This window comes from Papio anubis, chromosome 1, assembly GCF_008728515.1.
Source record: "Papio anubis isolate 15944 chromosome 1, Panubis1.0, whole genome shotgun sequence".
Classification (NCBI taxonomy): domain Eukaryota; kingdom Metazoa; phylum Chordata; class Mammalia; order Primates; family Cercopithecidae; genus Papio; species Papio anubis.
The window spans coordinates 51337083-51352989 of record NC_044976.1 but is presented as its reverse complement, the minus strand read 5'-3'; the positions used below and the strand labels follow the sequence as shown (position 1 = coordinate 51352989).

Sequence of the window (15907 nt, the reverse complement as noted above, 5' to 3'; positions counted from 1 at the left end):
TACACAGAAAAATAGCTGGAAAACTATTATGTTTTGAACATATGTTGAATACATACGATTTTTACTGCAGACATGACACACAGCCCATAGTGCCCAGAGCTGAACCTCTGGTTGAGAGAAGTTGCCAAGGAGTGGGAAAAATGTCTTGAGAGATCTGAAACAAAAAAGTACAAAGATGTTAATCCAGAACTCAGGCCAGTGTTCAGGGATATAATAATTTATACTATATAATTAATATAATAATGTACATAATTTTCATGGCCGGGCACAGTGGCTCACGCCTGTAATCACAGCACTTTGGGAGGTCAAGGCAGGTGGATCACTTGAGCTCAGGAATTCAGGACCAGCCTGGGCAACAAACAAACAAACGAAAAAATTAGCTGGCCCTGGTGGTCCACGCCTGTGGTGCCAAGTGGGAGGATTCTCAAGTGGGAGGATCACTTGAGCCTGGGAAGTCAAGGCTGCATTGAGATGTGATCCTGCCACTGCATTCCAGCTCCAGCCTGGGCAACAGAGCAAGACCCTGTCTCAAAGGGTTGAAAAAAAAAGAATTTTCAACATTTTCCCCACAGGATCAACTCCTCCCTGTGACCAAGCATACAATGAAGCTATTATTTAAGAAATTGCATTCTGTACTGGACACTTTATATGTTCAATATCTCACTGCATCCTCAATCTTACATGCTGTCAGCCTCATTTTACAGACAAAGAAAACTGACTTTCTAGAAATGACTTTCCCAATATCACAGAGAAATAGGATTTGAACATAAGGCTAACTGACTCTAACACGTCATCACTGTATCACTGAGTACAGCCTTTAAGAAAAGCACAACATTGGGCCAGGCATGGTGGCTTACACCTGTAATCCCAGCACTTTGGAAGGCCGAGGCGGGCAGATCATGAGGTCAGGAGACCGAGACCATCCTGGCTAACATAGTGAAATCCCATCTCTACTAAAAATACAAAAAATTAGCCAGGCGTGGTGGCAGATGCCTGTAGTCTCAGCTACTTGGGAGGCTGAGGCAGGAGAATGGCGTGAACCCGGGAGGCAGAGCTTCCAGTGAGCCAAGATCGCGCCACTGTACTCCAGCCTGAGAAAGAGAGAGAGACTCCGTCTCAAAAAAAAAAAAAAAGAAAAGAAAAAGAAAAGCACAACATCATGAAATTACCTATAGGTCACCAATGCTGTCATCTTACAACTTGAACTTGGCCAATTCTGGATGGCTGCATGCTACTCCAAAAACAAGAGAGAGAAACCAAGATTTGAATAATTCACCATTTAAGACAAAATTTTTCAAAATCTGGGAATGACTGAACAAATTTAGATACACCTACTTGGCAAAATATCAATCACATAACGATTATATACACAGAGTATCTTAACAGTGTGGGAAAAACTATAAGAACAAGGGGCATCTGTTTAAAGATACTGGACTGAGCACACATTTATACCTCTACTCCTTCCATAATCCCATTAACAGAAAGTAAAACAAAGAATGATGCACATGGAAAAATGGTAACTGATTTAATACCTAGCACTTGGAAAGGTTAAAAAACAAACCAGGCTGGACGCGGTGGCTCACGCCTGTAATCCCAGCACTTTGGGAGTAGAGGTCTCTACTAAAAAAAAAAAAAAAAAAAAAAAAAAAATTAGTCGGGTGTGGTGGCAGGTGCCTGTAGTCCCAGTTACTAGGGAGGCTGAGGCAGGAGAATGGCGTGAACCCCGGGGGCGGAGCTTGCAGTCAGCCAAGATCCCACCACTGCACTCCAGCCTAGGTGACAGAGCAAGACTCTGTCTCAAAACAAAACAAAACAAAAAACACAAACCAATTTGAAGAGAACCCCTAAGAGACTTAAAAATTTGGCATATGAGGTACTTTCTGAAGTGAAATTACAGGTTGGGTTGAAAATAGGAGGACTGGGCCGGGCACGGTGGCTCATGCCTGTAATCTCAGCACTTTGGGAGGCCAAGGCGGGTAGACCACCTGGGGTCAGGAGTTCGAGACCGCCCTGGGAAACATGGTGAAACCCTGTCTCTACTAAAAAAAATAAAAATTAGCGGGGTATGGTAGCATGTGCCTGTAATCCCAGCTACTCGGGAGACTGAGGCAGGAGACTCGCTTGAAGCTGGGAGACGGAGGTTGCAGTGAGCCGAGACGGTGCCACTGCACTGCACTGCAGCCTGGGCGACAGAGCAAGACTCCATCTTGGGGAAAAAAAAAAAGAAAGAAAAAGAAAATAGGAAGACAGGTTCAAAGGATTAGGACTCCCAGATTTCTTTCATGATCCTTAATAAAAACATCTGGACTGGGCAACCGCATAAACAATTCAGGGTGGGAACACCATGCTAAAAACAGGGATGTGTCTGGAGTTAAAATCTAAATACTAAATGTTGAGATTCCCTGCGCCTCAACTCTCTTCTTTTACTAGGCTTTCAGACTATTGGCAATGAAGCTTATAATGTTTTTTTTTTTTTTGGAAGATGAAATTTCACTCTTATTGCCCAGGCGCGAGTGCGATGGCACGATCTCGGCTCACTGCAACCTCTGCTTCCCGAGTTCAAGCAATTATCCTGTCTCACCCTCCAAAGTAGCTAGGATTATAGGTGCCCACCACTATGGCTGGCTATATATATATTTTTTAAATTTTATTTATTGGCCAGGCGTGGTGGCTCACTCCTGTAATCCCAGCACTTTGGGAGGCCGAGGCAGGCAGATCACCTGAGATCAGGAGTTCGAGACCAGCCTGGCCAACATGGTGAAACTCCATCTCTACTGAAAATACAAAATTAGCTGGGCATGGTGGTGCGTGCCTGTAGTCCCAGCTACTTGGGAAGCTGAGGCAAGAGAATCGCTTAACCCGGGAGCCGGAGGTTGCAGTGAGCTGAGATTGCGCCACTGCATTCCAGCCTGGGTGACAAGAGTGAGACTCCGTCTCAAAAACAAAAAATTATTTATTTTATTTATTCATTTATTTATTTTGGGGACAGAGTCTCGCTCTGCCACCCAGGCTGGAGTGCAGTGGCATGATCTCTGCTTACTGATGCCTTGGTCTCCTGGGTTCAAGCAATTCTGCCTCAGCCTCCCGAGTAGCTGAGATTATAAGCATGCACTAACATGCCCAGCTATTTTTTGTATTTTTAGAGGAGACGGGGTTTCACCATGATGGCGAGGCTGGTCTCAAACTCCTGACCTCAGGTGATCCACCCGCCTTGGCCTCCCAGCATGCTGGGATTACAGGCATGATCCACCGTACCCAGCCAAGCTTATAATTTGCACATAAAAGAATAGAAGTTTCTTCTCTAGGTAAGTTCCAACCAGTTTAGGACAAAAGATCTAAAAACACTACCACCGGCCGGGCGTGGCTCCAAATATAATCCCAGCACTGGGAGGCAGAGGCAGGCCGGATCCCGAGGTCAGGAGATGAGAGACCATCCTGGCTAACAGGTGAAACCCCGTCTCTACTAAAAAATACAAGAAATCCTAGCCGGTGAGGTGGTGAGGCCTGTAGTCCCAGCTGCACCGGCAGGCTGAGCAGGAAGAATGCGTAGACCGGGGCCAGGCTTGCAGTGAGCTGAGATCCGGCCACTGCACTCCCAGCCTGGGCTGACAGAAGTGGGACTAAGCCTCAAAAAAAAAACACTACCACCAGGGAACACCTATTAAAAGATCAAATCTAGGCCAGGTGTGGTGGCTCATGCCTATAATCCCAGCACTATGAGGGCTGAGGTGGGTGGATCACCTGAAGTCAGGAGTTTGAGACAAGCCTGACTAACATGGTGAAACCCCATCTCTACTAAAAAATATATATATACACATATATACACACACACACATATATATTTATAATATATATACATATATATATATATATATAAATTAGCCAGGCGTGGTGGCAGGCACCTGTAACCCCAGCTATTCGGGAGGCGGAGGGATTCCTTGAACCCAGGAGGCAGAGGTGGCAGTAAGCTATGATTGTGCCATTGCACCCCAGCCTGGGCGACAGAGTAAGACACATTCTACCTGTCTGCAGTTTTCAATCAGTCCCACTCATAGCTGTCCCCACGGACAGCTCAGGACCACCATAACTTTAAGAAAATCTCTAACACAAAGGAATAAAATAAACAGCAAAAAAAAAAAAAGCAACTTGCAGGAAACAGAAGCCTTGGAGGAACAGGAAAACTTAAAAATTAGGCTGGGCACGATGGCTCCTGCGTGTAATCCCAGCACTTTTGGAGGCCGAGGTGGGCAGATCCCTTGAGGTCAGGAGTTTGCAACTAGCCTGGCCAAAATAGTGAAACCTTGTCACTACTAAAAATTAAAAAGTTAGCCAGGTGTGGTGGCGCAGCTGTAGTCCAGCGACTTGGGAAGCTGAGGTGGGAGGATCACTTGAACCCAAGAGGTGGAGGATGCAATGAGCTGTGATCACACCACTGCACTCCAGCCCGGGCAACAGACCGGGACTCCATCTCAAAAAAAAAAAAATCTTTTTTTTTTTAAAATTGGTCAGGCATGGTGGCTCACACCTGTAATCCTAGCACTTCAGGAGGCCAAGGCAGGTGGATCACTTGAGGTCAGTTCTAGACCAGCTTGGCCAACATGGTGAAATCATCTCTACTAAAAACACAACAATTATTGTGTTTTTACAAGTGTGCATTACCACACCTGTAATCCCAGCTACTTGGGAGGCTGAGGCAGGAGAATCACTTGAACCCAGGAGGCAGAGGTTGCAGTGAGCTGAGATTGTGCCACTGCACTCCAACCTGGACAACAGAGTCAGAGCCTGTCTCAAAAATATAAAATAAAATTTTAAATTATCATTATTATGTTGAAAGAGATAAGAGAAAAATACATATAGGACCTATGAAACAAAAACAGGATATTATATTTTTAGAAGAGGATTCAGAACAAAAAAGGTAAATGAGATAGATATGAAAAGATGAGTCTGGGAAGGCCAACATTCCAGAAAAAATGATTAAAGAAATGTCCCAGGGAGGAAATGAGCTTCCTGACTGATAAGTACCCAACACAATATATGAAAATAAACCCACAAAAAATAAAAAAAATTAACAAAAAATAAAAAATCAAAATAAACCCACAAGGCAAGCCATTGTGATTTCTGAATACAGAGGACAAAGGACAAAAATCTTAAAGCTTAAAAAAAATTGCACAGGAGTTCTCAACAGTGATCCTGACAAGTAAAAGACAATAGAGCAAACATTTTTAAATTCTGAAGGAAAAATATTTCAAAGCTAGAATTCTATACCCAGCCATTTGATCAATTAAATGTGAGGGTAAAATAAAGGCCTTTTTAAACAGGTATGGTCTCATTTTCATGACTCTCTTCTTAGGAAGCTACTGGAGAATATGATCCAACAAAAGGTGGGAGTAAACCAAGATACAGGGAGGCACATAAGCCAGGAAACACAGAATCCAACACGAGAGAGGCAAAGGGGGTCCCCGAGGATGATAGTAAAGGAATATCTGAGGATGACAGCAGTTCACCATATACGGTATACCAAACAAGCAGACCACATGGTAGGAACGCAAAGGCTCTGGGAAAGAAAATCCTGAGTAGGTGAAATGTACAGAATATGTATGAAGATTTATACCTTGAGCACACACTTAGAAAGGCTGTGCATAGAAACAGTGAGAAAAAGAATCTAAGTTTCCCAAAGTGGGAAAATGAATTGATAGATTCCTAAAGCGATAAAGTCAAGAACAGCGCATAGTATGTTATTTAGAAATAAGGAAGTTGGCTAGGCGCAATGGCTCATGCCTGTATTCCCAGCACTTTGGGAGGCCAAGGTAGGCAGATCGCTTGAGCTCAGGAGTTTGAGAACAGCCTGACCAACGTGGCAAAACCCCATCTACAAAAAATACAAAAGTTAGCTGGTTGTGGTGGCACACACCTGTAGTCCCAGCTATTTGGGACATTGAGGTGGGAGGACCACCTAAGCCTCAGAGGTTGAGGCTGCAGTGAGCTGTGAATTGTGCCACTGAGCTCCACCCTGGGAGACAGACCCTGTCTCAAAAAAAAAACAAAACAACAAAATAAATAATTTTTTTAAAAAGCTGATGGGAAAGAGGACTGAAATAAGTCATATGCAACAAAATGTTAACAGAGATAGTTTTGGGTGGAAAGATATGGGTTAGTAATAAGTTTTTCTATATTTTTCCCACTTTTTTTTTTTTTGAGACAGAGTCTCGCTCTGTTGCCCAGGCTGGAGTGCAGTGGCACGATCTCAGCTCACTGCAAGCTCCGCCTCCCGGGTTCATGCCATTCTCCTGCCTCAGCCTCCTGAGTAGCTGGGACTACAGGTGCCTGACACCACGCCCGGCTAATTTTTTGTATTTTTAGTAGAGATGGGGTTTCACCGTGTTAGCCAGGATGGTCTCCATCTCCTGACCTTGTGATCTGCCTGCCTCGGCCTCCCAAAGTGCTGGGATCACAGGCATGAGCCACCACGCCTGACCTATTTTTCCCACTTTCTACAATCATATTATTATTATGTAGAAAACTACATTTTCTGTAATTAGAGATTACTCTGGATTTTGTAAAGAAGAATGTGGTTCCTGTACCAGATCTTGAAGAAGAGCACGCCTCTGGAAGTCACGGGATATCCAAAGCTGTCTGTCAGATGTCAGGTGGGCTATGATACCTGCAGCAAAATAGCTGACTTCCATTTCCCTGCTACAGAGTAAACTGTTGATATGCTTCAGCGCATCTTCGGTCACCAGCTTGGAAGAGAGTTCTCTGATTTCTGCTATGTTGTTCTACAGGTCAGATGGAGCAGAGAACCCCAGAGACGAGAAGGGAGGGGAGAATCAGGAATTGGCTTTTTTCACTTTCCTGCTTCTCAGGTCAGATACATCCAGAACACTTACTCCTGTACCCACCTCCGCCTCAAGCTAGCCTAAAGCCCACAATCCAACTCCCTTGATGAGGATGATCATTAACAACAGTCACTAAATAGGTACTTACTAAGTGCCAGGTACAGTACTAGATAAACAATTGTCTTTTTATCTATCTTATCTCATTTAATCTTTAAAATACTACTACAAAGAAATGTGACACTAAGCATGACAAACTTGTCACGTTCACACTGCTAATAACTGGATGAACTAGAGTACAAATCAAGGCCTAACTCAAATACTTAACATTACTGAAGGTCTGCTCAAGGTTACGTTATCTCTTAATAATAACAATGAAAGTCAGGCAGTATTTTCTTTATTTTATATGTTACACTAATTTTCTATGCTGTGTAACAAATTACCACAAACTTAGTGGCGTAAAACAATACGCATTTATGATTCCCTGGTTTCTGTGGGGCAGGAGTCTCGGCATGACTTAGCTAGACCCTCTTCTCTGAGATCTCACAGGGCTGCAATCAAAGTGCTGGCTGGGCTGCATTTTCACCTGGAGGCTCCACTGGGGGAGAGTTTACTGCCAGCCTCACTCAGACTGCTGGCAGAATTCATTTCCGGTAGCTGCAGGACTGAGTGATTCAGTTTCTCGCTGGAGACCACGTTCAGCTCCTAGAAGCTGCCCCAAGTTCCTTAAACTGTGGGTTCCTCCCTCCTCCAACCACTTACTTCATGACTGTTTGCTCCGTCAGGGCCACAGAGAAAGAGTCCCTACAGTGGGCCTGCTAGCAGGACAGATTACATATATATAAATATATAGCAACGTAATCATGGGAGTGATATCTTATCATCTCTGCCATATTCCCTTGGCTAGAATCAAGAAACAGGTCCTGCCCACACTCAAGGGTAGGGGATGTCAGTCTCAGGAGGCTGGAATCACTGGGAGAATCTGTCTACAAAAATGAAAAACCAAAGGTTTAATGAGGTGAAACAGTGAAAGTAAACACAGCAGTTTGTGTTAGTGTTAACTGCTGCTTCTGATGAACCATTCAGGAAAGCACACCCTAGCCACGACTATATTGAGGCACATAGGACACTAAAGATTGAAGCAGATATTGAGATGTCCCCCCGTGCCTGTTTTTCCCAAGACCAGCTATATCCCTCATCAACGCATGATTTCAGTGTTAAGTCTACCATGTTACCCCCTAACAAGACATTCTTAGCACAACTGACAGGGACACCACAGGTGAGTCCCAAGATTTTTCTTGTAAATCCTCACATTCTGGATCTCTCAAAAAAAAAGAAAGAAAGAAAGTGGGCTGGGTGTGGTGGGTCACACCTGTAATCCCAGCACTTTGGGAGGCCAAGGCAGGCAGATCACGAGATCAAGAGATTGAGACCATCCTGGCCTCTCTTTTGGTAGAGACAGTGAAATCCTGTCTCTACTTAAAAAGTACAAAAATCAGCCGGGCGTGGTGGTGCATGCCTGTAATCCCAGCTACTCGGGAGGCTGAGGTGGGAGAATCACTTGAACCCTGGAGGCAGAGATTGCAATGAGCCAAGATCGCACCATTGCACTCCAGCCTGGGTGACAAGAGCAAGACAAAAAAGAAAAGAAAAGTGGACAATCTTTTAGGTCAGCTAGTAAGATATGTAGAATTGTTTAGGATATATGAGGCATCAATTCAACTTTCTGGCATTATTTCCCATTCCTTTTCACCTTCCTACTTTTTCCCCAAATTCTAACCATTCCATTTTACAGTGTTCCTCAATGATTATACTTATTTATTACATTATAAATAATCTTCCCTAGCCAAAAATGACTTTGTCCCCTCTTTATACTTTTCCGTACCTTCCAGATTTACAGTATTAATCATTTATTCCTCTCTGTGAGGCCTTTCACATCTACTTTGTTGTGAGTCCTGTATGTGTGAGATACATGAAGATAGGGCACAGTCCCTCCATGAGTTCAGGACCAAGGCTCCCAATGGACTCAGTGCCTCTCTTGCAGCACTCACTTGTCAGTTGTAAATCAGACACCTATTTGTACACATGTCTAACACTGCCTTCCTGAAGTTATGAGCAACATCACCTTGACATATTTCATGCATCTGTGTCTTTCCAATGCATACGGCATGGCAAAGTGAAGGTGCTTACTATATGTCTTTATTACTTATTGAAAAATCTTCACCTTTAGCTCTAGGAAACAAAGAAATGTCTCAATTGTAGAATACCTTGATTGAGAGGCAGTATATAAGTATCAACAAAGAAATTGCTAAAAAAATGGACTGCCTGGATAAAGCAGTATAGTAAACTGATTAGTATCAGAGGGTCTGGAGCCAGACTGCCTGAGTGGTGTTTTTTTTTTTTTGTTTGAGCAGAGTTTCGTTCTTGTTGCCCAGGCTGGAGTACAGTGGCACGATCTTGGTTCACCTCAACCTCTACCTCCCAGGTTCAAGCGATTCTCCTGCCTCAGCCTCCCAAGTAGCTGGGATTACAGGCATGTGCTACCATGCCCAGCTAATTTTTGTATTTATTTTTAGTAGAGACAGGGTTTCGCCTTGTTGGCCAGGCTGGTCTTGAACTCCTGACCTCAGGTGATCCACCCACTTCGGCCTCCCAAAGTGCTGGGATTACAGGCATGAGCCACTGTGCCCGGCCGAGTTTGAGTTCTAATTAGGATAAACTGCATTTCTGAGACAGATTCTCTATGAAACGTGGATAACAGTGTATGGTAGAATACAAAAATAACACAACCTTTCCTATCCCTGTATATACTCCCCATAGCAATGTGACTTTACTGCCTTTAATCTGGGTTTAAATATATAATCTGTGTTGTCCTATGAAACATTAGCAAGGTGACATAAGCAGAGGTTTAAAAAGCAGTTGGATAGTGGGGCCTGCCCTCTGAGACTGCCACGTGGAGAAGCCCGTAGACAAAAAGCCTGCCAGCTGGTAAGCAGCCCCAACTGTCAGACATGAGAGTCAGGCCTTCTTAGACCCTCCAGCCCCAGTCAAGCCACCAGATGACTGCAGTTACATAAGTGACCCCACATGAGACCAGACAGACCAGAAGAACTTTACAGCTGAGCTGAGCTCAAACTACTGACCCACAGATTCATAAGTAAATTAAACGGCTACTGTTTTAAGCCACTAAGCTATAGTTTGTTCACAACAATAAATAACTGATACACAATGGTATTTACTCTGTAGGACTAATGTAAAGATTAAATGAGTTTATACATGTAAATTGCTTACAATAGTGCCTAGCATACAGTAGGTACTATATAAGTGTTAGGTTTTGTTTTCAAGCAATTAAAATTAATTCAAAACAATTCACCTTACCAAAAGACCAAGTACTTTGCTTTGTATTGCTGACTCTGAAAACGTCTGTCAAAAAAATATATATATACAGGTTACTTTATCATGAAGAAAAGAACTTTACATATAAACTCAATCCTGTCTTCCCACCTCCAAGACTTGGATGAAGATTTCCAATCCTTGATTTTCAATAAAGTGCTTGCAGGCAGCTGGAGACCCATCTGTAAGATTCCAAAGTGCTTTCAAAGTAAACAAGAGGGTGACATCATCTAAATTCTTAGTAGTCTTTTGTTTTACTATTGCTAGAAGTTCCTAAAAACCAAAGAGACAGGGAGTTAGATGCTGTAATGAATAATCAATTGCAGTATAAAGAAAGCAATGTTAAGATGCATTAAACCTCGGTTCTAAACCCAAGTTCTGCCACTTAGTAGCTTTGTGATCTATTTTCTTTCTATAAAATAAATTACAACTACTTTTTACAGTTTTTGTGAGGATTAAATGAAAAAAATTTAAGTTTAGTGAGCACTTAGTCCAGTTCTTGGTATATGGTCATTAAGTTCATAATCAAGTACATTATTAGCTATTCCATTATTTTTATTTAGAACACTTAGTCAACACCTTCTTTAAACCAAGTACAAAAAAAAAAAGTGGGCCAGGCGCGGTGGTTCACGCCTGTAATCCCAGCACTTTGGGAGGCCAAGGCGGGCGGATCACGAGGTCAGGAGATTGAGACCATCCTGACTAACACTGTGAAACCCCGTCTCTACTAAAAACACAAAAAAATTAGTCGGGCGTGGTGGCGGGCGCCTGTAGTCCCAGCTACATGGGAGGCTGAGGCAGAAGAATGGCGTGAACCCAGGAGGCAGAGCTTGCAGTGAGCCAAGATCCCGCCACTGCACTCCAGCCTGGGCGACAGAGCGAGACTCCGTCTCAAAAAAAAAAAAAAAAAAGTTGGGGGGGTAGAAGTCAGACAAAAAAAAGTTGACTTTTTAAAATTAAATAAAAGAATTTTAAATTTTGGTTAATTATCTGATGGAAACACATAAAAGCCTAAAATTTAGGCTTTAGGAAGGGTGGGAGAAGGGAGCCTCCATACAAAAATAATATGTAACTGAGACCAGAAGAAAAAGAGGATAAACCAGCCCAATAAGAAATGGGGACAGGCAGGAATGGGGCTCGGGGGAGAGGGGAGGAAGCACATGCCAGGCAAAGTTTGCGGCAGGAAAGTCTGCTGCTCTAAGTCACTGAGCAGGTCAGTGGGGCTAGAACACCAGGACAGCGTTCCATCACATGACCTCACATCTTGAAGAGGCCACTGGTTCACTTTAACAGACTGCAAAGTACCATTTGAGATCAACATTTCTAGAAAGAAGTCAAGCTAGTATTTACAGCCTCTTTCAATATCAGACTGTCATGGGAGAGGAAAAAGACAATTTTCACTTTAACCAGCTGATGAAAAGATACATAAAATATAACAAAGCACCAAACAAATCAGAATGTGTATTTTCGAGAAGAATGAGACCACCTCAAATATTCTGCCCAATCAGTTGAGAATGTGTCAAGAGACTTCATCACAAAAATAAATCTGTGAAAGTCAAGAGGAGAAGAAAAGAGTGGCAGATGAGACGGGTGCACTCACCTAGGCAGCTAGTTAGATGAATGAGAGCAAGACCAGGAGCCGGGGAAGTGAGCCTGTCCCTGAGCGTAACACAGTGGCCAGGCCCTTGATCACACAATTTAGCTTAATGATACTCAAAATAACTATGCACTGTTACTACTATGACAGATGTCATTTTTTCAACTGAGACCCGTTTTCCAGATGAAAAATCTAAGACACAGAGGAGACTTATCCGTTGTCATATGACAAGTGCCTAGCCTGCTCGCTTTACCTGTACCTTATCTAGTCCTGTTACCCCTCCCAGCAACTTTATGTTCCTCGGATATGTTCCTCTATAACATTGTATGGCAAAACTCCTACCTGAGTTAAACGTAACTATCAGTTACTTCATACCTCCCAACATTCAACATATTAACGTTGAAAAAGACTGAGTTCACCTGGTCTCAATTTCAACATCTGCTCATAAATTTCAAAAAAACACTTAACTGTATTTGTCAGTACTACTTTATTTCCTAATGAATTTTCTCCAAAGACTACTACTACTTCTCTCTTTTCAAACTTGAATCACCATCTTCTCACTCCCCTCATTTGATTTCTTCATCTTCTTTTTCACTGAGAAATACACCCACTCTTCCTAACAGAAGCTACCAACCTACTTGCACTTACATCAATATACTCTGCCTTCCCTTCTGCTCCAATCTAAAGCCAACATCTTTACTTTTACTCTAAACCCAATTTCTGCACATACAGAGATTCAGCACCAAAATTATTTCCTTTTATTTTGCTTGTGGCACCAACTTCTCCCTCTTTAGAACTCTTCTCGTGGGCACAAAATATGTCTTAATGTAGTCGATCTTTTTAAAGACTGACCCCACCTCTGCTTTCCCTCTCATTAAATTATATCAAAAAGTTACATCCATTTCTCACCTCCCATTGGCTATTTCATCCTGCTCCAATCAGGTTTTGGCCTACCACCCCACTGAAATAAGCAAGTTGACTAATGACTTCCTCTCACCAAATCCAATGGTCAGCTCTGTCCTCATGTCACTCCACCACTCAGTAGTATTTGATATAATGGCCCAATTTTTCCTGAAACATTCCTCTTGGATTCTAAAACACCCTCTCTTGGTTTTGCTTCTAATGCACTTTGGATGCTCCTGCTCAATCTCCTTTTCTGGTTCATCCTTCCCCCCCTCTCAGTAAACAGGCACATCTAGGAGAGACTATAGGTTCAATTCCAGACTACCACAATAAAATAACAAATAACAAGTTACACAAATTTGTTTTCCCACTGCCTACAAAAGCTATATTTACACTATAATGTAGTCTGCTAAGTGTGCAATAGCACTATGTCTAAAAAACAATGTGGATACCGTTTTTTTTGAGACAGTCTCACTGTGTTGCCAAGGCTGGAGTACAGTGGCATGATCTCAGCTCACTTCAATATCCACTTCCCGGGTTCAAGGGATTCTCCTGCCTCAGCCTCCCAAGTAGCTGAGATTACAGGCCCGTGCCACCACGCCCGACTAGTTTTTGTATTTTTAGTAGAGATGGGGTTTCGCCATGTTGGCCAGGCTGGTCTCAAACTCCTGACTTCACGTGATCCGCCCGCCTCAGCCTCCTAAGGTGCTGGGCTTACAGCATGAGCCACCACACCCAGCCCAATGTAGATACTTTAATTTAAAAATATTTTATGGCTGGGCGCAGCAGCTCACGCCTTTAATCATAGCACTTTGGGAGGCAGTGGCAGGAGAATCGCTTAAGCCCAGGAGCTCGAGACCAACCTGAGTGACGTGGCTAGACCCTATCACTATCAAAAAAAATGTAAAATTTTATCTGGGTGTGGTGATATGCACCGGTGGCCCCACCTACTCAGGAGGCTGAGGCAGGAAGATCACTTGAGCCCAGGAGGTCGAAGCTGCAGTTGAGATGGGTCCCCACTACTGCACTCCAGCCTGGGTAACAGACTCTACCTTAAAAAATATGTATATATATAGATTAAAAATGCTAAATCACCTGAGCCTTCAGCAAGTGGTAATCTCTTTGCTGGTGGAGGGTCTTGCCTCAATGTTGATGGCTGCTGGCAATTTCTTAAGATAGCAATGATGTTTGCCCCATCAATTGACCCTTCCTTTCAAGAAAGAACTTCTCTTTTTTTTTTTTTTTTTGAGACGAAGTTTCGCTCTTGTCGCCCAGGATGGAGTGCAGTGGCACGATCTCGGCTCACTGCAACCTCTGCCTCCTGGGTTCAAGTGATTCTCCTGCCTCAGCCTCCTGAGTAGCTGGGATTACAGGCACACGCTACCACGCCTGGCTAATTTTTGTAGTTTTAGTAGAGACAGGGTTTCACCATGTTGGCCAGGCTGGTCTGGATTTCTTGACCTCGTGATCCGCCCTCCTCGGCCTCCCAAAGTGCTGGGATTACAGGCATGAACCACCGTGTAACTTCTTTCAAATTTGGAGTCAATCCTCTCAAACTCTGCTGCTGTCTCATCCAACTGGAAGAGGTGTGTTCTTCTGTTGTCCTTTTGAGATGGAGTCTCGCTCTGTCGCCCAGGCTGGAGTGCAGTGGCCGGATCTCAGCTCACTGCAAGCTCCACCTCCCGGGTTTACACCATTCTCCCGCCTCAGCCTCCCGAGTAACTGGACTACAGGCGCCTGCCACCTCGCCGGCTAATTTTTTGTATTTTTTTTTTGTAGTAGAGACGGGGTTTCACCATGTTAGCCAGGATGGTCGCGATCTCCTGACCTCGTGATCCGCCCGTCTCAGCCTCCCAAAGTGCTGGGATTACAGGCTTGAGCCACCGCGCCCGGCCCCAACTAGGTTTATATAATAAGTCAAAGTCCTTTGTTGTCATTCCAACAATGTTCACAGCATCTTCACCAGAACTAGATTCCATCTCAAAGTACGTCTTTGCTCTTCCCTAACAAGCAATTCTTCATGTGTTAAAGTTTTAGATTGCAGCAATTCAGTCACATCTCCAGGCTCCATTTATAATTTTAGTTCTCTTGGCATCTACAGTTACTCCTTCCACTAAAGAATTGGACCCATCAAAGTTATTCACAAGGGTTCCAACCAACTTCTGAACTCCTGGTAATGTTCATATTTTGACCTCCTCCCAAGAATCATGAATACTCTTTTTGTTTGTTTGTCTCTGTCACCCAGGCTGGAGTGCAATGGCACAATCACCGCTCACTGCAGCTTCAATCTCCTAGGGTTCCAGTGATCTTCCCATCTCAGCCTCCTAAGTAGCTGAGAGTACAAACGCATGCCACCATTCCTGGCTAACATTTTGTAGAGACAGGGTTTCGCCATGTTGCCCAGGCTGGTCTCAAATTCCTGGCCTCAAGTAATCTGCTCCCCTTGGCCTCCCAAAGTGCTAGAATTACAGACACGAGCTACCGCTATGTATTTTCTTAATGGTATCTAGAATGGTGAATCCTTTCAAAAGGTTTTCAGTTTACTTTGTCCAAATTCGTCAGGGGAATCCCTATCTATGGCAGGTCTAGCCTTATAAAATGTTTCTTTTTTCTTTCTTTTCTTTTTCGAGACAGAGTCTCACTCTGTCACGACCTATGCTGAAGTACAGTGGCTCAATCTCGGCTCACTGCAACCTCCACTTCCCAGGTTCAAGCGATCCTCCCACCTCAGCCTCCTGAGTGGCTAGGATTACAGGCATGTGTCACCATGCTGGGCTAATTTTTTTGTATTTTTAATAGAGACGGGGTTTCACCATGTTGGCCAGGCCAGTCTGAAACTCCTGACCACAATGATCTGCCTGCCTCGGCCTCCCAAAATGCTGGGATTGCAGGTGTGAGCCACCACACCGGGCCACAAAATGTTTCTTAAATAATAAATAAATAATATAATTAATAAATAATAAATTACTAAATTACTCTCTGATTCATGGGCTGCAGAATGGATACTGTATAACAAGCAGGAAAATATTAACTTCCTTGCTTGTACATCTCCATCAGAACTCTTGGGTGGCTGGTGCATTATCAATGAGCAGTAACATTTTGAGAGAAATCTTGCCGGGTGTGGAGGTTCACACTTAAAATCCCAGCACTTTGGGAGGCCAAGGCGGGTGGATCACCTGAG

General features: G+C 43.6%; 1 protein-coding gene across 2 annotated transcripts in view; it reads right to left on the bottom strand.

Annotated features, from left to right (window-relative positions):
* The window catches only part of ZYG11A (zyg-11 family member A, cell cycle regulator), a 60087-nt gene that overhangs the window by 7206 nt on the left and 36974 nt on the right, over positions 1-15907 (bottom strand). For both annotated transcript variants that reach the window (XM_017961561.3, XM_021941639.2), the window contains 5 exons: positions 10338-10499; positions 10212-10256; positions 6582-6776; positions 1170-1231; positions 57-154 (listed from right to left, as the gene is read on the bottom strand). In XM_017961561.3, the coding sequence (XP_017817050.1) occupies positions 57-154; positions 1170-1231; positions 6582-6776; positions 10212-10256; positions 10338-10499 (562 nt within the window). The remainder of the gene's footprint in view (positions 1-56; positions 155-1169; positions 1232-6581; positions 6777-10211; positions 10257-10337; positions 10500-15907) is intronic.